General features: G+C 53.2%; 1 protein-coding gene and 1 non-coding gene across 3 annotated transcripts in view; both read right to left on the reverse strand.

Annotated features, from left to right (window-relative positions):
* The window catches only part of Sptb (spectrin beta, erythrocytic), a 131,168-nt gene that overhangs the window by 22,525 nt on the left and 86,864 nt on the right, over positions 1 to 21,779 (reverse strand). For both annotated transcript variants that reach the window (XM_028876067.1, XM_037210644.1), the window contains 14 exons: positions 21,399 to 21,549; positions 19,718 to 20,588; positions 17,909 to 18,046; positions 10,827 to 11,583; positions 10,241 to 10,443; positions 10,046 to 10,136; positions 8,925 to 9,071; positions 7,191 to 7,454; positions 6,622 to 6,828; positions 6,114 to 6,203; positions 3,893 to 4,171; positions 3,094 to 3,224; positions 1,994 to 2,198; positions 1,355 to 1,729 (listed from right to left, as the gene is read on the reverse strand). In XM_028876067.1, coding sequence (XP_028731900.1) covers positions 1,355 to 1,729; positions 1,994 to 2,198; positions 3,094 to 3,224; positions 3,893 to 4,171; positions 6,114 to 6,203; positions 6,622 to 6,828; positions 7,191 to 7,454; positions 8,925 to 9,071; positions 10,046 to 10,136; positions 10,241 to 10,443; positions 10,827 to 11,583; positions 17,909 to 18,046; positions 19,718 to 20,588; positions 21,399 to 21,549 — 3,909 coding nt within the window. The remainder of the gene's footprint in view (positions 1 to 1,354; positions 1,730 to 1,993; positions 2,199 to 3,093; positions 3,225 to 3,892; positions 4,172 to 6,113; positions 6,204 to 6,621; positions 6,829 to 7,190; positions 7,455 to 8,924; positions 9,072 to 10,045; positions 10,137 to 10,240; positions 10,444 to 10,826; positions 11,584 to 17,908; positions 18,047 to 19,717; positions 20,589 to 21,398; positions 21,550 to 21,779) is intronic.
* Positions 18,403 to 18,477, reverse strand: Trnaa-agc. Its single transcript has one exon. It is a non-coding gene; the product is annotated as a tRNA-Ala (tRNA).

The following is a 21,779-nucleotide window of genomic DNA, read 5'->3' on the forward strand; positions in this document are numbered from 1 at the left end:
CCAGTCCTGGAGATTTACTTAACCCTCTTCCTCTTTACAGCCATCCACAGAGAGGAACTGTTACAGCCCTGCTTCTGTGATGGGGGAACCAACGCACAGCGATGCGAGGTGGGCGGCTCCAGCTTCCCCCCACTGATCAAGGGGACAGCTGGGACTGGAACGGGCTCACCCAGGTCCCCGGTTCTTATCCCCCCTGCAGGCTGCCTCTTCAGGGCTAGGTCTGTCCAAGTCCTTTGACTGGGGCACACCCAGGGGCAGGGAAGCCTCTCTCCTGAAACCTCACTGGAGCCATACCTGTCTCAGCAGCTCTGACACCCCTAGATACAAGAGTGACATACAACAGGCCGCACCCGGAGGACAAATCCCTCAGCTTAACCAGGGGTCCAGTCTCCCTCAGTGCTCCCTCCCTGAACCCCGCAGAGCTGGCCCAACTCTTCCTACTCCACAGGAAGCCTGGGGAGCTGGCAGCTGGAGTCCCTCACTTCATCCTTTCTATCACAGCAAGCTCAGAGGAATCTAGAGTCTACACAGGTCCCGCAGGGTATGCCTATGGGATCAGAGAAGGCAGATCTTAGGGACTCGAGAACCCCATGAAAGCCAGACCTGTCTGGCAGCTAACTAAGCCTGAGGGGTCTCGAACCGGGGCACTCGCGCCTGGGTTCCGGCTCCACTTTGTATCTACCATTTCCTAGGCAACAGTGACCCGTTCTACTACATTGTCCTCGTCCGCAAACACAATGTGAGTGCCCACTCGGAGATGGCTGTGAAGACCCAGCAACTACGCACATCACTTCAAACAACACCCAGGGCTGAAAAGGCACTGTCGTGCCAGCTCGTAAACAGTACACAGGCCAGGAGAGACTCTACTTGAAGAACTACCCCTGAAGCTAACAAATTCCCGAGAGCGGCGGGGCTCGGTCCCGCGCTGCTGGTTGTCTAAGGAAGAGAAACTTGATGCCCATTCTAGAGGTTTCCGCCCCCCCCCCCATAGGAGCCAAGTGGGGTCCTGACACCAGGAGAAGGTGGTTGAGATGCCCACAGGTAAGAAGTGGGTGGAGGGGCTGGAGAGGTGGCTCAGAGGTTAAGAGCATGGACTGCTCTTCCACAGGTCCTGAGTTCAATTCCCAGCACCCACATGGTGGCTCACAACCATCTGTAATGAGATCTGGCGCCCTCTTCTGTGTACATAATAAATAAATAAATCTTAGAAGAAGAAGGAGGAGGAGGAGGAGAAGGAGGAGGAGGAGAAGGAGGAGGAGGAGGAGGAGGAGGAGGAGGAGGAGGAGGAGGAGGAGAAGAAGAAGAAGAAGAAGAAGAAGAAGAAGAAGAAGAAGAAGAGGTGGGTGGCATGTACCTGCACACCCAGGAGGTGGAGCTCCCGCTCGAAGGCAGTGTGGACCCGGTGGAAGGACTCAGCTGTGCTGGCGTCCAGCCCCACATCCTCCGGCAGCTCTCTATGCTTCTCGTCTATGAGGCCCAGGATCTCCGTGCCCGTGTAGAAGTAGCGGTTCAGGTCGTAGGAGGCAGCCAGCAGCTGCATGCGGGTGTCGATCAGCTCCAGCAGATCGGCCCACATGTCGTTCAGCCCGTCCTTCCACTCGGCGATGGTGGCTGCCTCGCTGTGGCCTGCGTCGATGAGCCGCTCGATGATAGCGTTCACGTTGTCCACCCGCTCCTGCCCGATCGCCCCGGTCTCCCGGGCAAAGTCTCGGAACTTGTCACGGAGCATCTGGACCCGGGGGTAGATAGAATGTGGTCAGCTGGGTGCGGGGGCGTGGGGTCACTCTGCCAGGGTGCCACTTTGGCCGCCTGGCGCTGGCCGTCCCACCCTCTCCAGAGTCGACGGTCCTTCGGTTCCTCTCTCCACGGGTGTGACCGCGTCTCTGTGCGATTTCTTGCAAGTGGCAGGGGAGTGAGTCATGTGGGTCTGGGGTGATGGCTGCCTGTGTCTACTGAGTTAGAGGAGGGCAGAGTAAGAGGCGTGGGTACTCACCGTCACGTGGTCAAAGTCTTGCCCCATCTCTTGGGACGAGGCCACCATCTCCTTTTCTGTAATCCACTGCTCCAGGTCGTCCGCCTCTCTCTTCAGCTGGAACAGGTGGTACATGTTCTCCAGCTTCCGCCTCCGCTCTTCAGCCATGTCCTTCAGCCCCGCATACTGCTTATCTACTTGCCCCTGAAGTCTGATAATCTGCTCGCTGGGATTCAAACCAAGAAATGATGCCTTAGGGGAGGTGAGCAAGAGCCAGAGCAGGGCTTGGGGGTAGGAGTCTTGCCTAGCAGGTTGTGAGGTCACACGCTCCATCCTCAGTACAACAAAACAAAACAGAAGAACCCGGAGTGGCTGGCTCTCCAGGCCCCAGAAATTACAATGGCTTTTCCAGGCAAAGAATTGGGGAGAAAAGGAATGCCCGCCGCCCCCCTCAGGGGACAGCAGGATTGTGTTGGAATTCTGTCCTGGTAACGGTACTTCCTCACAGTGCCTCTCTCTCTCCGGGGAGGTCACCGATTCAAGTACAAAGGGTGAACCTCTTCACTACCCTCCCCAGGAAGCTGATGGGGTAGAGTTTGGATGGAGCTTCAGCAGGAGTGACCCCAGTTAGCTCTCCGGATAAGGACAGAACCAGAGACTCAGCTCTTGGGGCTTCCTGGGAGATATGCAGGGTGGCTGCCCTAATGGTAGCTGAGGAGAGGGCCATGGCAGAAGCAGCGTGTGAAGTCTGGCCAGTGGCTACTTGACTCCTACCTAAGGATTTGCTGTGAGGTCCTGAAGTATTTTTTTGGAACCATTAAAAAAAAGCATCAGCATCAGCATCAGTTTTGGTGTTCAGAGTCTCTCAGGACAGGCTAACTCCTCCAAAGAGCAGAGTTCACCGGGGCACTCCTACTCTGACCTTTATATATGCAGTCACCGTGGCACTACCTTGTCTGCCTCCTTGGCACAACCCAAGAATAAAATGGAACAGGGACAACCAGTAGTTCTGAGACCTCTAGTTCCCGCGGAAACCAGCCCCATTTCTTCCTGCTGGGCCTGAAGGGGTCCTGGTCCCCACAACAGCTGTACCAGCCCAGGAGGCGCACGCACCCACGTACCCCTCGGGGTGGCCAGCCGACAGCAGGCTCTGGGCGCGGCCGGCCAGCTGCTTGATATTCCGACCATACTCCTCCACAGTGCGCTGCTGCCGAAGGTGCCGCTTGAGCATCACGATGGCGCCTTCTTCATCCTGCGAGGAGGAGGAGGAGGAGGAGGCGGCAGTGGTGGTGGTCAGCACCGGGGCCCTACCCTACCATACTCGTTCCCTTTGGAAAGCTATGGCTGAGCTCTGGGGAGCCATATTGAGGGGGAAAGCCACACACCTTCCCTGCCTGTTCCTCTGACTCCTAGGAGGGCTGTTCCTAGCTCCTCTCTCAACTCCCTAGAGTCTAATGTTGTGTCCACCCCTCCTTTTGAGCCCAGCTCCAGCAGTCTGTCCCCGTGAAAACATCCTAGGTCCTGGAAAGCTGGCTCAGAGGAGGTAACCTCGTCCTCCGAGTCCCTGAAAGTGACAGTGGCTTTGCTGGGAGAAATAATTGGGTTATTACAGTCTTGAGAGACCTCCCTCCCTTATATCCTCTATCACCCCATCTTGCAGCATGGCCACAATATAATATGAAGGGCCCTTGGGTGGACCACCTACTGGTGGTTAGGTGAGAAACCTGGAGGGATGTTCTTAATGAGGTGGAATGCCCTAAGGAGGCATCTCAGGAGAGCGGGAGGATTTGTAGATTTCCTGCACGCCCATACCTGGTCTTTTCTCCTCATACTCCAGGACTTCCGGGCTCCCCAAGAGCTCATCCACCCCAGCTCTGTCTATCTGCTCAGCACTCTGCTGCAGCCTCTGCTCCAGCGTACCTTCGGGGGCTCGTCAGAGAACACATAGAGCTCCTGCTCGCTGATCCAGGCTTCGGCCTCGCCCGCGTCCAGGTAGTACTGCTGTGCCTCATGGGCATCCCGAAGGCGCTGCAGCCGGCCAGCTGCTGCCTCGCGCAGCGTGTCCCAAGAGCCCTGCAGACGCCCCAGGCGCTCCTCGATGTCTTGGCAGTCGATCTCTGCCGCCCCCACCAGCTGCCGCCCGCGCTGGAGCACATCCTCCACCCGTGGTGCGTGGCCGAGGATCTCATTCTGCAGGGTCTGTGGCCAGAGGAAAGACTCAGAGGCAGGGCCGGAAGAGGAGGCCAGGGCTACACACAGCAGGAGCCTCTTCTTCCCCTGCCCTCCTGCCAGAGCAGAGCAAGTGACAGCCTTAACACGACGGTGGCGGGATGCTAAGCACTCCACATGCGCCCTCCCTACACTCGTGTGCAAGTCCTCGGAAGCTGGCGCAGGACGGTGTGAAGGCAGGGCTGAGGTTGAAACACAGATCTAGCAGATTCCAAAGTCTTTGTGTTTTTTAAAAAAGTTTTTAAAAGATTTTTTTTTATTTATTACTTTTTTACTTATGTGTTTGAGTGTATGCCACATGTGTGCAGGTACCCGTAGACACCAGAAGGAGGCGCTGGATTCCCTTGAATGGGAGATACAGATAGTTGTGCGCTGTCTGATGGGGGTGCTGGGAACTGAACTCAGGTTCTTCAGAAGGGCAGTAAGTTCTCTTAACTGCCGGGCCATCTCTCCCTCCAGTCCACCCTCCCCCAACCCTAGCACCCTACTTTTTGAGATAGGGTCTTGTAGAGCTCCGGGCTGGCCTTGAACTCATGATCCTTCTGCCACCACCATGCCCAGAAACTGGGGTTACAGGTGTCCACCACATGCCCAGTGAGTGTATGTGGATCTGGCCCATGGCTTTACGCGTGCTCGGCAAGGTTTATCATCTAAGCTACATCCACAGGCTAAACTGTGCTCTGGACCACTCCCTATTTGCATCCATAGAGCTTGATTTTAGGTGTCTGTGCTGGGGGAAAGGAAAACAACTTCAAAGTGGCCGACTGCCGTCTTCTGTTAGCATGTTTTGTTGTTGTGCTGGGCAAAAGAAAAGCAGGGAGCTGGTGGCTACCCCTCAGGGAAAACTTTAGCTTTTATTTTTCTCTATTTCTATGGCTCAGGTCTGAACTGTGCAGGATTATTTCTTGTCTGAGCCAAAATGGCCCTTCCCTCCCTCTCTGGTGACCGGGTTACCGTTTTTTTTCTTCAGGACACCCTGATACTTGATCCCCTTTCCGGATCCTAGAGGCCCAGATAGCTCGGGCTTATGTGTATACTCTTGGGTTCCTTAGACCTGTTTCCTCCCTCTTGACAATTCCCTCTGACCCTTGACAACCATTTAAAGTCAGGAGCAAGAACAGGGTGTGAGCAGACCGCCAACTTCCAGCACTTAAAACATACGTGAGTAACGGTACGCACCAGGACCTACCCTGCTGGAGTGTGCATCCTGTCTTACACCCAGATTCTCGATTTCTAGAGAAAGGAAGGCCTGCGGCCAACCCCAGGCCAGGCATGAAGCAATCCCACACAGCTGGCTGTCTTAGCATTTAGGCTCCCTCTACCGCCCCGACAGGGGAAGTGTATGGTGTCTGCCTGTAATTCAGCTGAGAGTAACGAATCTGTTCTAAGACAGCGGATCAGTAGATGCTTGCTTCTGGGACTCAAGAGTCCAAATCCAGTGGCTTTCTAATGGGGTTGTGCCTCACGGAGATGGTCATGTGTCCAGAAGAACAGGGTCTACATACCCTGAGGACCCTGCATATGCCAAGCTTAGCCCCAGAAGAGGACTAGGCAGTGCTTCGGTGCTGGTGGCATCCTCCTGGGAGGCTACCGAAAACAGGACCGTGACGGCACGTGGACTTTCTCCCCACACTCTCTCAAGCCAGGCACTCATCTGAGCCTGGTAGAATCTGGTGGTCCCAAATCTCTAAAATCACAAGATGCTTCCTTCCTCTGTGATCCTCCCAGAATCCTCTCTGCGGCCACTGAAGTCCCTTTCCGCACTGCTACTTGAGATGAAGTTTGGGGACTGAAAAGCCTGCCATCAGGAGCAATAATCTGCTGTCACCAGCCTTCTGCACATCAGAGCCTGGCTGGGCCCCCTGGGAACCAGCAGGGGGGCAGATGCGCTCGCTGGTGAGGTGAGACTCACCTGGTTCTTCTTCATGAACAGCTGCACGGTTTGCAGATTAGTGCCAAAGTCAGCTGACTGAGCCAGAGGCAGCCTCTCTTCCACCCAGAGCTGCAGGGACCAGAAGGCAGGAAGAAGGCTGATAATAACCACAGACAGCCACCCCTTTTCCACACACCCTCCCCCAAAGAGCCAGATAAGGTGCTGCCCAGCTCTTCCCAACACCCCCATTTTACAGACAGATATTTCAAGCCAACTTTCCAAATAACCTGTTCAAGTGGGATCTTGATCCCAAAGTCTGACTGACCAGGACTAACAAGTGACTTGTAAGTTACCATCCAAACAGTGCCTGCCCTGATTTTTCTATTTAGTGCACTCTCCAAAGCAACCCTATGAGGTGAGGGGCGAGATGACCAGTCATCTGCTGCCAAGATTGCTCTGGACAGCAGCCAGCTCCCCCCCCCCCCCCCCCCCCCCCGTGGCAGCTGGCACCTCAGCTCTCGGGGCAGAGAGGCTGCAGCCCACTCACCGTCTCATCCTCCAAGTCCCGGCTGATCTGCAGCTTGGCTTTGGATAATTCCAGCTGCTTCTTCCTCCTCCCCAGAGGTTCTAGAAGGTCTAGGAACCGCCTTTCGATGCTCACGTCTGTGTCTCCTGCCTCCGCTCCCAGCGAGGGGGCATCGGCGAAAAGTTCCTCCAGTTCCTCCTTCCGCAAATTCACTTGGTCCTCCACTCGCTGGGACACAGGAAACAGGGTCAGTACTGTCTGTGACACCTGGACACGGGCCGTCCCTCCACCCACCCACCCACTTTCCACCGTCCTTTAAGGCCCTTTTAAAGTGCAGCCTCCTCCGGGAAGTTTCCCTGGCTGCCTCCACTCAGTCTTTCCTTCTATATTTCTCATGCATCTTTTTTTTTTTTTTAAACCAGATGCTTGTCCTACCCATTGCAAAAAGGTAGGAGATGGCTTCTGGATCAGGAGGCACTTCTGCATAATACTAACAGAAGGAGCACTTACTTTTAAGGTTTCAGGTTGGCTCCCTAAGATCCCTTCTCCCCCAACACTCTCACACGAAACACTACAGCCTCCTCACATGCCTTCAACTTAGCCAACATCCGGTTGACAGTGGTCAGATCCTTGCCCAGGTCGTCGGATCGTAGCTGGTCCTCCATGGCACCGATCCATTTGTTAAGGTCGGCATGGGTCTGCAAGCGCAGGTCCGAGCTCCGGGCAGCGGAGAGTTGTTCCGTCTTCGCCTTTGTGGTCGTCTGCAGCTCATCCCAGAGCTTGTGCAGGGCGTCCAGCCTCTCTGACACCACATCCGTGAACTGGGGCTTCTCTGCCATCAGCTGCCTCCCTTCCTGCAGGGGAAGGAGGAGAGCTCACGCTCGGCTTCAGGGGCTTATGAGGAGGAGCCCCACTCCAGACGGCTGCAGGAGAAGCCCTGAAGGGAGGTCGGTGAGGCCAGGAATTGACACAGACCTTAGGTGAGGCCCCCAGCCAAACACTCTGAACCTCTAAAGTTACCTACAGGGGAGTATGGGGCAGGGAGAGCAGAGTTTTGGCAAATGACTCAGAGAGATCCCAGCACAGGGGGGCTGATCCTAAAAGAAATATTCTAGATTCCCTCAGAAGCCAGCTTGATAACACAGGCCTATAACCCACTCAGAAGGGTGAGGCCGGAGGACAGTGAGCTGAAGGCTGGCCTGATGTACAAAATTGAACTAAAAGCTAACTTTGGCAACTTAGTGAGACCCCGTCTCAAAATCAAAAACCCAAAAGGGACAGGGTGGGAGCTCTGACTGAATGGAAGACGTTTAGTTCCTGGTTATCCCTCCCCTAGGAATGAATAAAAAAAATAATAATAAAAATCCATCCAGGAACCAGGTGTAGTGGTACACAGCGGGAATCTCCAGACTCAGGAGGCTGAAGCAGGGAAGATCATGAGTTCAAGGCCAGCCTGGGCTATAGAGCAAAACCATAAAAACTAATAATAATGAATAAACTAAAAAACAGATCAGGTCTAGGTACTCATAGCATGGGAACCTCTTCAAAGTTCTGGAAGTAGTGTTTTTGCCTCAGAGACGGGCTGGTCACTGGGGCTGCCTGATCTGGTTTCCCTGTATGAATGTCCATGTTTTGGGTGTGGACAGCATACCAGGCCTTGGCTCTAGGCGTATATTCTATTAATGGTGGTCAATATTATCAATGGCCTCACAATTGACAAACCCTGTCCTAAGTGTTTTATCTGTCCGCAAGTACGCAGTGCTCACAACTCAACTGGTAAGAGCTACTGTCCTCATTTCAGAGAGGAAGAGCCGAGAGCAGGGAAGAGAAGTCAGTCTGGCTCCAGAGGCTAGGCCCTAACCACTTGGCTTCATGCGGACACTGGGCCCACTTCTTCCCAGACAGCCACTGCAGGGAGAGCCAAGGGACATGATTCCCAGGTGTGCCTCCTGCCCACTTTGACCTGTGCCACAGGAGAGTCTAAACAGATGGACCCCATGGTTCCATCCACAAGGGCAATGAATGGCTGCTTCCGGGTAGTTTTGCCCATCCAACCAACAGGGAACACAGTCCTGGAAGGCTACCAGAGACGACTGCCTCCCGGCTACTGGATGCTGAACCCCGGCTGTTCTCACCGGGTTTTACGAGTCTAGCTATAACAGAAACACTAAAGTTCTCATTACGGTTTAGAGGAGGTTTTATTTTCACTGCCGAGTTCTACGCAGTCCAGAAAGCTGCAGGAGAGTGTCCGTGTCAGGGATGAAGCCCCCGCCACAGGAGCATATCTGAGCAGAGAGTCGGGTACCACTCGCTCCTCTACGTACCGCGTCAATGTTCTCAAGCCACCCTTGATGTGAAGCCAGTTCTGCCATAAATGCCTGGTGCTTCATCCATTTGTTGTGAAGGTTGCGTGCCTCGTCATAGGAGACATCTGGAGATGTCAGCAGCTTGTCATTGATCCAGAGAGTGAGCTGTGGGCAGACACAGGAAGCCCCGTGGTTTCTGAGTGTGCCGCTTTGGCAAGGCAGGATCACGAGTCTCCCACCGCTAGCTGCAGAGGGAGAAGGTCAAGGGGATGCCCAGGTCTTCCTCACTGGAGTGTGTGTGGCTGTGAGATGGTCTGTTCTTTCCACAGCTCCAGGCCCTAGGACAAGGCCTGAGATGCTGCAGTAACTCAACACATTCTTAGTAGATGGGTAGGCGGATAAATCCATCCTGACAGTGGGTGATAAATAATTAAGAAACACTAAGAAGATGTTAAATGAGGAAGAGGTTAACAGCAACTACAATTAATGAGGGGAAGGGAGAGTTGTGTGTCCAATACTTCCAAGATGTTCCGGCATCATGCCAAGCCTGGCTTGTCCCAAGGGCAAAGGTAGATGGAAACAGAGTTACATGGGCTGAGAGGAAGCCCTAAAATGAGAGCAGGTAGGGTGCCATTGCATGTGGGGAGTCCCATTGGCAGACCTCCTCCTCAAGGTTCTTATCCATCTGCCCTCAGGGGGCCCAACAATCTGTTCACACCAGGGCCGAGAACTGTTCCCTAATTCCAGGGCTCAGGACAAAATGAAGATGCTCAAAAGCATTATAGATCTCACGTCAGCATCCACAGGGCATTATGTTAGGGGCCTGTGTGGGTGCTGTGTAGACCCCACATCCTTGCCCAGAGCCCTGTCTAGGCCCTAGGTGACTCCAATCAGAATGTTCTCAGACTGCTCTTGGAGAACCTTGTTCTAGATGGGGTAAATCAAAGGATGACTTCAGACTTGGGAGTTGAGGGTGGAAAAGAACTGTGGAACAGAAGGCTTCAAGGAATATCAAGCTAGGTACCCAAGTCCCCAGTTCACGAAATGCCACCAGTCTTGGGTGAGACGGGAATCCTATGGCTCTCACCTCTGAGCCCTTCTGACTGAAATCTGAGAATCACCCCAGCTCTTGGCCTCACCTCCTTGCAGTTCTGGAGGAAGTTCTGCAGCTCCAGGTTGTCTTTGAGGAGAACCGTAGCCTCCTGCGCCTTCTCATTGTTCTTCTTGTGCCTGGGAAGGCAAGGAAGCCGCACTAGCACCAGTCTGGGGTCCTGGCCTGGTACCCCCCTCCCCAGTGTAGCGCAGAGTCTCGTGGTCCTAGGCGTGGGGCATACCTGTCTTCAATCAGCTGCACCTTCTCTTGGATCTTGTCCGAATACAGGTTGCCCTCAGCCACCAGCTTGTTTCCAGAGTCCACAGGACTCAAGACCTTAGAGCGGTTGTTTTCCATAGACACTAGGAAATCCTCAAACTTTCTGATCCCAGCCTCCGCGGCCGCCAGGGAATCCGGAGGCTCTAAGTGAGCCAGAGTGTATTCCTGTTAAAGCAAGGTTTCCAGAGGAGGCCTGAGGATGGGCTAAGCAGGAGTGCCATGGGCAGCATGTGCAGGCTTCCAGTGCACCCCAAGAGTGAGTGCGCTCTATTCCCCAGGCATGGCCTCCCACTCCCACCCGGGGGGGGGGGGGGGGGGGGGAATGGGCAGTGGTGGAAGCTACATGGAAGGGCAGTAACCCAGGGCAAGGCTCACTTCTCTAGCTTCAGAATGACCCCAAAACAAGACAGCTTGGGACACGGGACCAGAAAGGGACATGGCGAGGAAGGAACAGAGAGGCTTTCCTTTAACTGGCGACTATGAAGAGTTCACACTATTAAGTCTTCCTGAGGGACTCCTGTGCCCCAGCCCCATGTGCTTCTCCCTACCTGGTTGCTGAGGATGGCTTCAGCCTGCTTGGCATCTTTCTGGAACTCTTGGAAGCCCAGGCACTGGGTGAGGGTGTGCCCTCGGCTCTCCCACATCCGCCACAGAGCGTCCCAGCCAGCATCTAGGCCCTCTAGCCGCTGGCCCAGAAGCTGGTACTCTGGGTCGCTCTGGCCTTCGATCACCTTCTCCCCAGAGGCCTTGACCTGGTGGTACTTGTCTTTGTGCGCATCGACCTCTTCCTTAATGGCTGCATGCTGCTGTAGGAGCTGCTCAGCCTCTGGGAGTGACTCAGGCATGTCCTCAGAGGCCACTGCCTTTTGGGTCATCGACAGCCAGGTCTGGAAGTCATCCAGCTCCTGCAGGAAAGCCTGCAGCTTGCTGGCCTCCCCTAAGGAGAGCTCCTGACCCTGCAAGGCATCTTGCAGGCCTTTCCACAGCGTCTCAACATCCACTTGCCGCCGGCCAATGTCCTCCTTCTGCTCGGGGTGCGACTCCATCAGGTACTGTGACTCGCGTGCCAGGGCACTCACACGGTCCCGGATGGCCAAGACATCCCGCTCCAGCCCTGACAACTTGCGCTGGATGGCAATGACGCCCGCCAGGTCCTGCCCCAGCTCCTTGGTGGACTCTACCACTTTTGTCTTGTCCATGATCCACCTGCTGGTCTCCTCACAGTCCACACAGTAGTTGTTCACTCGGAGAGCTGAGTCCACAGCCTCCCTTTGCTCGGACACCACTGCCTGGAAGGCCTGCCATCTGCCAGAAGAGAGACAGACCAAGGGGAACAGATACCATGCTGTTTCTTAACTCATCTCACATTTCCCATGAGTCTTCCCCCCACACAGACCTCCTATGTTACCAAAAAAAAAGTATTTACCAGTGGGTAAACAAAACTAACTTGTCCAATTTTACTCAAGATGTATGTAACAGAGAACCAGATTTTCTTGATTCTCAAGAGTCATATAATGATAGGATCCTAGCCATATGCCACGTTCAACCGGACTTCAGGCAAAGGTGAACAGTCTTGGATCTACGATGGTTGGACTTTTGTGAAGGTGATACACATTTTGTAGGAATTGTGCTCAGATGTTGCCCCTTGCCGGAGCTGGAAGGATCAGGTATGATACTGTGGTGGTACCGGGCAGTGGCAGCAGGCTGCAGCTTCCAGTCAGCTGTGTGACCACAGGGCGAACAACCAACACTACACAGTGCCAGCGGCTGAGCGAGGTGTGTGGCAGCTTTGGGATGCCAAGACTGGCCTTTGACTGTTGGTCACGGTGAGCCTCCTATTTTAGTTTCCAGAGCAGCTAAGGCTAGTGCCACCATGTGTGGCCACACACACACACACGTGTGTGTGTGTGTGTGTGTGTGTGTGTGTGTGTGTATGTGTGTGTGTGTGTGTGTGTGTGTCGGGTGTGTGGGGGTGTATGTGCACATGTGTGTGCGGAGGCGTGCACCCTGTGTGCATACATGGAGGCCACAGGATGATGTCAGGTGTTTCCCTCTGCCACCCCCTTTTTATTTTTTGAGATAGTCCCATATTCAACCTGAAGCAGTTTTGGCTAGGCCAGCTGGCTGGCAGGGCCAGCTGCCTGTCTCTGTCCTACCCCATCCCCATGCTTGGAATACAATTACGCTTAGCCTTGCCTGGCTTTCATGTGAGTGTTGGGGATTTGAACTTGGGCCCTCCTGCTTACATAGCAAGCTCTGTTACCCATTTGCCCTACAAATGCACTTTCTGCTTATGATACTAACAATGTACAGTGGGTTTATCAGGTTGTAACTCCATCACGAGCCAAAGAACACCTGCATACAATTTCCCCAGAGTTTTAGAAATGTTGGGAATATCTGGAAGGCTCACATTATTAACTTTAAGAATGCTTCTGGACACTCTCCAGCTTCCCCAGAGGAAGTTTGAAAATGCTCAAGGCCACATTTAAAGTACCCTAGGACCCGAAAACAAACAGGAAAATGGGCTGGTGAAAAGAGAGGAAAGGGAGAAAAGGAGAGAGGAAGACTCCAGATAGGACTATGAGGACAGCGTGCAGCCACATCAACCTTCAGGTGTGACGTGGCGACGAAATGGGAAGTAGACTGAGCTCTGGTGAATGGCCTGGAGTCCTTCAGTTAGTCCGAGGCAGCCGATAAACCTCGTTAGAAGAGTTGCCCATCAGCCTGGGCAGACCACTGGAGACACCTCCCTCGGGTCCGAGCTCACTCCCTTACTGCACACCATAGGAATACAGAGCTCACGAGAGTAAACTGAATGCTTGTGTGGCAGTTTGAATGAGAAAGGTCCTCCCTAAGCTCAGGGATTTGAACACTGGGTCCCCTGCTGGTGGCACTGTCTGGGGGAGTTGTGGAACCTTTGGGAGGTGGAGCCTTGTTTGAGGAAGACCTTGGACCGGGTTCGAGTGTTTACAGTCCCGCCACACTTCCTGTTCACTCTTTTGCTTCCTGCTTAGGGTTTAGAGTCTGAGCTCTCAGCTTCCTGCTCCGCTGTCGTGCCTTCCACTTGCTACCATGCCTTCCTACCATATCCCTCCTTTAAATCCCTCTGGAGCCAGAAGCCCAAACAAACCCTCCCTTTTATACGTTGCCTTGGTCATGGCGTTTTATCACCACAACAGAAAAGTAACAAACACAGAGGATGGTAGCAGAAATCGGCTGTTGCTCTGAAGAACCCGACCATGGCATTTTTTTTTTTTCTGGAGGAATGTGAAAGGAAGACTTTGGAATTTTGGGCTAGAAAAGCAGTTGAACATTGTAAGTAGAGTTTAACAGGCCACTCCAGCAGCAGCCTGGAAGATAGACAGCGCTGAGGGAGGTTTGGACCTGAGCAGCCCAGCTCAAGAGGTTTCAGAGGAAGGCAAGGCCATTAACAGCATCTGGTTCAGAGACCATTCCTGTAATATTCTGGCAAATGCCCATGTCATGAGAACTTGCCTGAGGCTAAATTTAACAGTAATGACCTAATTTCTTCAGTGAAGGAAATCTCAAGACTACATAATGTTTGTCCAGTCTGTGGCCTGGGTATTACCGATAGTGTTTATGCAGGTTTACCACGACAGCGGGCAAGTGAGGCAGAGAGAAACACAAAATGTACAGTTCAGAGGGAAAAAGAGCACCACGCAGCTTAATCTGCCAGCTGAGGCACGTGCTGGGAGAGGTTGGTAAGATTAGCGCCATGAAGGAGAGGCTTTTTCTGCACTGGAATAAAGGGAAGTGTGCCCTCAGAGCAAGACCCCACCCAACGAAGTCCCCAACTTGTGAAAGAGAGCATAAAGCTTGTGTGTGTGTGTGTGTGTGTGTGTGTGTGTGTGTGTGTGTGTGTGTGCGCGCGCGCATTTCTAATTGCAAACAAAAGCCGCTGCTAATACAGTTCAAGGCATCAGGGTCCATCCCAAGCTGCTAGCCCAACTTAGCAGTGTCCTCTACATGGTGCTGACTTAAAAGGCACCGGGATATAAGAATGAAGGGGTCGGGGCTGGAGAGATGGCTCAGAGGTTAAGAGCGCTGGCTGTTCATCCAGAGGTCCTGAGTTTAATTCCTAGCAACCATATGGTGGCTCACAACCATCTACAATGAGATCTGGCGCCCTCTTCTGGTGTGCAGGCAGAACACTCACTGTATACATAATAAATAAATAAATCTTTAAAAAAAAATAAAGGTCACTATCTTAGCTAGTCAAAAAAAAAAAAAAAAAAAAAAAAAAAAAAAAAAAAAAAGAATGAAGGGGTCATGGATTCTTCCTCTGTTGTTTCAAAGAGCCACTGAGCCTGGCGTTGGTGGCGCACGCCTTTAATCCCAGCACCCGGGAGGCAGAGCCAGGCGGATCTCTGTGAGTTCGAGGCCAGCCTGGGCTACCAAGTGAGTTCCAGGAAAGGCGCAAAGCTACACAGAGAAACCCTGTCTCGAAAAACCAAAAAAAAAAAAAAAAAAAAAAAAAAAAAAAAAAAGCCTCTGAGGCCAGGCAGCAGGCGACAAGGGAAACCCTACATGAAACCCTGAGAGGGCCTGAGGTTTAAGAGGTCATTACATGAAGCTGGAAGAGTGAAGCCTGGGTTGTAGTGGAAATCCCAAGATGTTGGCGATGCCAAGAGCTACCCACGGGGTGTGTGTGTGTGTGTGTGTGGGTAGAACCAGCCCAAGAGGGAGAAGAATGCTGCAGGCCGCAAAGCCAGAGAGGTGGGGCCATCCAGGCCTTTGACGTGGGACCTGGAGCTACGGGATTTGGGGTCTGCCCTGCTGAGCTTTGCTCTGACCCTGTGTTTCTTCACTGTGCCCCCCACTCCTCCCCTTCGGAATGGAAATGCATATTCTGCGCCATTATATGTTGGAATTGATTATAGAATTTGGTTTTCGCTTTATCAGGGGCTTATAGTTAAGAGACTGCCTCGAGTCTCCAGAGAGACTTTGGACTTTTAAACAGTCTTGAGACTCAGAGGCTGTGGGGACTTAGGAAGTGGGACTATGTGCATTTTGCATTATGATGTGGCATGAGTCTCTGGGGTCAGGGAGCGGGATGTGGTGGTTTGAATGAGAAATGTCCCTCATTCATAGACTTGGGCACTTGAACACTTGGCCCCCAGCTGGTGGCCCTGTCGGGGGAGGCTGGGGAGCCTCTGGAGGAGTGGGTCTTGCCCTACTTCCTGTTTGCTCTCTCTGTTTTGTGTTTGATGACGATGAACGAGGACGCTGCTGGCTTATGTATTCGCTACACTACGCTTCTTACTGTTATTTTGGGTGTATATTCTACTTAATTTTTTTTTTTTAAACAGTATGCTGTGTTTGCCAGACCCTGCTTCATACGCTTATGTTTATCACGTCATTTCTCGGCATCACTTTCCTGATGTTTGACCGAATCTGGATCTAGTTTTTTTTTTTTTTTCAAAGATTTATTTATTACATATACAGTGTTCTGCCTGCATGTATCCCTGCAGGCCAGAAGAGGGCACCTGATCTCATTATAGATAGTTGTGAGCCACCCTGTGGTTGCTGGGATTTGAACTCAGGACCTCTGGAAGAACAGCCAGTGCTTCTAACCTCTGAGCCATCTCTCCAGCCCTGGATTTAGTTTTTTAATGGTGGTACCAGGGATTGAACCCAGATCCTGTGCACGCTAAGTACACTGTACCATTAACTTACATCCCTAGCTATCTCATGCTATTTTGTTTACTATGGTCTTGAAGCAACGGAACATGGACCACACAGCCCAGGCATGTAGGGGTTATGCCCCTGAGGTTATGTCAATGCATTCTATGATGCCCACACAGTGGCAAAACTGCCTAATGACACATTTCCAATAAGGTATTCCTGGTGTTCAGCATTTCAGAACTGCTAATTATAAATACAAGGTAAGAGGGGCTGGAGAGATGGCTCAGTGGTTAAGAGCACTGGCTGCTCTTGCAGAGGACCTGGGTTCAGTTCCCAGCACCCACATGGCAGTTCACAACCTTTTAGAACTCCAATTCCACGGGATAGAATTCCCTCTTCTGACCTCTGAGGGAACAGGTATGAATATGGTACACATATAGACAGACACACACACAAAAAAATATGACTAAATCTTTAAAAAAATAAACACAAGGTAGGATGCAAAGCCCAGAACCAGAGGAAGGCGGGGGTATTCTCAACTGGTAAATGAGCCTGGCCTGGGTGAAGCATGGCCAGGATTTGGGATACGTAGTTGGAAGAATAAGCATATCCCCAGAAGGGAGCAGAGGTGGGAAGTGGCCCTCTGGTGGGGGTACAGAGGGAATGTGAGATGAATCGGGGCACGTCTTGCTATCTCCGAGGAGCTAAGCCAGAATCCACAACACGTCAAAATTCCAAGGAGACAGACTTCCACCATTCACCATCAGTCCACACAGTCTAACCAAAGGAGCTGGTCCCAAGTGGGGTGAGCTATACGGTCAAGAAGTGGCCTGCCCTTCTCTGCTGGACGGGAGGGGTTTGCAGGCCTCTCGACTCTTAGACTTGATGGAGACTATCTCATCATTCATTCTGTGCCTCAGCTCTTCTTCTCTAGCCTGAGAATGGCCACTGCCTGGAAGTTTTTCAGTTGAGGTGGGGGCGGGGGGGCATGGCTTAGACTTTGTAATGTCAGCATGCTGGGACTGCAATGCATGCCTGGCTGGCAAGTTCTTCCTGCCTGGGAGTTTCTCTGGTTTAAACTGATCTAACTGTTTCACTTAAAAAGCAGCTCTAAAAATTTCTCCCCTCCCCCATACATAGACAGTACCCATAAGCCTAATAAAGAGAATTAACACCAGACTTGCAGACCCCAGCCTTGGATGCTAAGACAGACGGTCAGCCGCATTCCAGTGGCTCCAGAGCATCCCTTTCAGCTTGGGGTTCCCAACAGGCTCCCAACAGTCCCCGCGGTTTCTTCACAGCTGACTAGTCCCTAAGTCTACATTCTGAACGGCCTTAAGCAGAACAAAGCTCGTGCATAAGTACCTGCAAGGGGCCAGCCAGGGTTAGGGAGAGGGAGTGAGCGTGGGGCATTGTGCATGCGGGGTCGAGGTAAAAGCAGAGAATGCAAGCATTTGCTCTGTCCTCAAAGATCCTCCAGGAACCGATGAGCAATTATGCCCTGCTCTGAAAGCAGCCCCTCTCTAAAGGCTCCTCGGGGCCTGCTTTTAGTTCCAGTCCTGAAGCTTGCCCAAGGCGCTCTGCTAATTCTCTTTACCAAGCCAACCTTATTATCGATGCTGCATTCTGGCCCAGGCAGGGACGTTCTTTTATGGACAGTACTTAAGAACTCTCAGAAAGCAATTTCCCATGTCCAGGAATGTCTGGGGAAATATGGCAAAGTACCACGTGGCCTACTAACGGTCTGCACACTTAGAATATCCCTCTCATCACAGCTGCATGGACATCCTCTCTCCTCCTCCAGATACTCTCTCCTCCATGACACTTACGGTAGCATAGATTTCCCGCTTACTGCTGTAGCCCCAACACTAGCCACGAGATCGGCAGAGAAAACCAGGAACATTTAAAGCTGGGGCCATGTCTCTAGGTGTATGTCGGGTGCTAGGAGAAAGCTCCCCAGAGCCAAGCCCCGCCCACTCCCCACCTCTTGTTCAGGCGATCCTGGTACTGTTTCACCTCCCCGCTGCGTGGGTGGCCACTCTCTACCAGGTTGTTGGCAGCGAGGTTCACACCGTCAATCTGAGCCATCAAGGTCTTCATCTCCTGGTCCAGGATGTCAAACCTGATAGGGATGGAGAACACGAGGAGCAGTGAGTGGCAGTGGAGCCACTGGTTTCCAGCTGTTCCCAGCCTCCAGATGTGCAGCCCTGCTTCCTCACAGCACATCCTGAGTGTTTTGTCCAGGGGAGGGAGGAAGGGAGGGAGGCAGACAGGCTGGTACACCCTAACTTTTGGTTCGATAGGTTCAGTGTCATGTCTGGGTATTTCTTGACCAAGTTAGGAGATGGTTCTCCCTTCCTTCCTTCCTTCCTTCCTTCCTTCCTTCCTTCCTTCCTTCCTTCCTTCCTCCCTCCCTCCCTCCCTCCCTCCCTCCCTCCCTCTCTCTCTCTCTCTCTCTCTCTCTCTCCCTTTCTTTTTTTCTGGAGCTGAGGATCGAACCCAGAGCCTTGTGCTTGCTAGGCAAGCGCTCTACCACTGAGCTAAATCCCCAAAACCAGGAGACGGTTCTTTACTATACAGGTAACAGCTCCACAGAAGAGCCTGTAAGGGGTTACAGTGTTGGGGTTGGCAAGGGAGTCGGTCACCGCAAGGACCATCTGCCGCACCTCCATGGTCTTGGTTGCTGTTCTACCCTAACTCTGGTACCCAGGAATGCGGGCTGAAGCCACCCTTCCCTCAAATGCTTCACTGCTGGGATGGGTGGGTAAGGGATGGCTGCTAGGGAAGAAGGCCAGCTCCTCCTGGGAAGAGTCCAGCATCCTCTAGCACCGCGGTTCCCACCCTGTGGGTTGAGACTCCTTGGGGGTCGACTGGCCCTTTCTCAATGCATAACAGTAGCATGATGACAGTCACGGAGCATCAACGAAACGTTTTATGGGTGGGGGTCCCCACAACATGAGGAACTGTATTCAAGGGTGGCATTAGGAAGGCTGAGAACCAGGGCTCTGGCGTGAGTGTAGGGCTCCCTCGGCATCACTCCAGGGAGTAGCCCCTCCTGCCCCATGACGCTTGGATGACATGCTAGGCCGCCGAGATGCTGCCAAGCCTGAATGCCTGCCCCCATCCACAGCTGGAACACACCTCCTCTCCATCACCTGACCACTCCTCCATCCACAGATGCCCCCCCCTCCACAGCCTGAACATCCCATTCATATGCAGGCTGAGCATGCCCCCTAATCACAGTGGGAGCACCCCTCCATCTACTACCTTAACACCAACCACCCCCTCAGCCTGAGCATGCCACAACCCACCGAGCAAGATCACCCCCCACACACACACACACAGGATGAACTTGCCCTCCCGACCCCTATCCAGGGTGCTGATGGAATCAGAACACCGGAAGTGAAAGAAGTAGCCTCAGAAACTTGTTTATCAACTGGTGTCTGTGGCCCCTTGGAGTTCTCTGGCTGCGGGACTAGCATAGAGTTAGAGACGACAGAGTCCCAGCCCCTCAGCCCCCATGTCCACAGCACCTCCATTTTGCCTGTGTTCTGCGCTCAGAATTCATCTGAGCAAAGGCTGCTATGGCTGAGAAGCAACTGAATAAAGAAAAATCCCCTTTGTCTCAGGAAGTTTGAAGGCGCCCGTGGGTGAAGTATTGGACCCGCCCCTCCCCCTCCCCCAGACCAAAACTCAACTCCCGATGCCTGCCCTTTAAGTACTGGTCTCTCCAAGAGACCCCTCCCTGCTGGGTCTGGAGGTGGGAGGCCAGCAGAGGCTGAGTCTCTCTGACCTGTGCTGTACCACCTCCAGGTCCTCCAGGGTGTTGGGGATATCCATCTGGTTCAGCCACTTCTCCTTCTCGCCCATCCACAGCTCACAGGCATCCGACTCCCCAAACACCGTGTACAAGTCCAGGGCGTCCTGCAGCCTCTGTCCGCGCAGGATCGACTGAGCCAACACCTGCTCGTACAGCTTCCTGAGGGTCTGCAGACGACTTGTGACATCCGGGGAATCTCTGAACTCCTCAGGGAAGCCCTGGGCTTGGCTCTCCAAATGCTCCATCACCCCTCGGCTCTCCTCCAGCTCCTCCAGAAAGTCCTTGTGCTTCTTTCCCAGGGCTCTTGTGGCGCCTTCATCTTGCCCTACGTCTTCGCCGGAGAGCAGCCGGTGAGCATCCTGCAGCCAGGCCTTCAGGTCGTCGGCGTCGCCCTGGAACTGGAAGAAGTCCTCGGCGTTCTGCAGGTCCTTCTTTCGAAAGTCGGCCAGCTCTTTCAGGTAGTCCCACTGGGCCGATACCTCCTTGACACGGTTCTCGATCTGCGGATGTCCAAACTGCTTTTGGGCCACCATACCCTCAGCCTCCTGGAAGATCTGCTTCAGGTGGGCATCCAGCCCACGGAGCTCATCCTCAAAGGCCTTGTGCTTTCGCTGTAAGAGGAGCACACTGGTCAGGTCCTTGCCGTAGTCCAGGGAGGAGTAGATCTGCTCCTTCTCCTTGATCCAGCTCTCGGCCTCATCCATCTCCCAGAAGAACTTCCAGAGTCGCTTCGACTGCTCCAGCTGCACCTTCCTTCCGGCGGCCATGTCGCTGAGTTCCCCGAAGCACTGCTCCAGGTGGCTGACGCGGTCCTGGATGACCTGGGGGTCACAGGGCTGGTACCCTGGAGGAACAGGAGGAGGAAGACGAAGACAGGGAAGAGATTCATTGACTGGTAAGCGGAAGGTCAGAACCACACAGTCCTAAAGCTTCCCTCTCCTAGGGTCTCGGGGACCTTGTGTGCGGTAGGCAAATGCTCCGCCACTGAGCTGTGTCTCCAGCCCTTCGAGGTCCTTTGGGATTGGATGCATGAATTCCCAGTTACTTGGAGGACAGGCTGGATTCTTTTTTTTTTGGTTTTTTGAGACAGGGTTTCTCTGTGTAGCTTTGCGCCTTTCCTGGAACTCACTTGGTAGCCCAGGCTGGCCTCGAACTCACAGAGATCTGCCTGGCTCTGCCTCCCGAGTGCTGGGATTAAAGGCATGCGCTACCACCACCCGGCCAGGCCGGATTCTTTATAGCTGGTTCCCACCAAGCTTCAGGAATGAGGGAGATTAAAAGTTAAGTCGGTTCTTAGTAGTAATGTACAACGTGACATGAGGTTTTTAAAAAGCTCAGTTAAAGGTTTCCAGGAGGTAGTGAACTCTCTTATTTAAGACAAGAAACCAGAAACACAATATCAGACACCAGCAGAAAGATCAGAAGACAGACGACAGCTCATGGTGCTTATGGTGCTTATGGTCATCTGTCTGACTGTGGGCTGCCGAAACAGCTGGCCCTCGGGAGGGCACTGTCGTCCTTCAAGTTTTGCACATCACCCGAGGAAAGAGGCAGAATTCTAAAGGTGGTTCTAGGTTTACCCAAGCGGGGAGAGGGGCCAGAGGACAGGATCTAGCATCAGAGGCCTCGGCAGAAGGGACACTCTTGGCCTCACCTTTCCCCTCAGTGAACTGCAGGGTGGCTGCTGTGATGGCCTTCACTTTGTCCCCCTGGATGGCAATATCGGCCTCCATTAGCTTGTGCTTCTGAAGCAGGTCTTCCACCTCTAATAGGTGCTTCCCGAACTCAGCAGACAAGATGTGAGCCTGGCAATGGGCAACGGCAAGTGAGGAGAACGGACCCCCCCCAAGAGGGTGTGCATGCATCTTAGCCCGGGGTCATGGATACAGCGGGGAGGCGCCTGCTGCTTGGGACAGGAGATGTGGCAGAGGATTTCCTGCAAAAGGGTGCCCTCTGGAATCGTCCATGGAATGCCCTACAAAATCTCAAGCTTCACACTCATCTATATCATCCTTTTCCAGGTCTGGTGCCTGGG

This window comes from Peromyscus leucopus, chromosome 14, assembly GCF_004664715.2.
Source record: "Peromyscus leucopus breed LL Stock chromosome 14, UCI_PerLeu_2.1, whole genome shotgun sequence".
NCBI classification, from domain to species: domain Eukaryota; kingdom Metazoa; phylum Chordata; class Mammalia; order Rodentia; family Cricetidae; genus Peromyscus; species Peromyscus leucopus.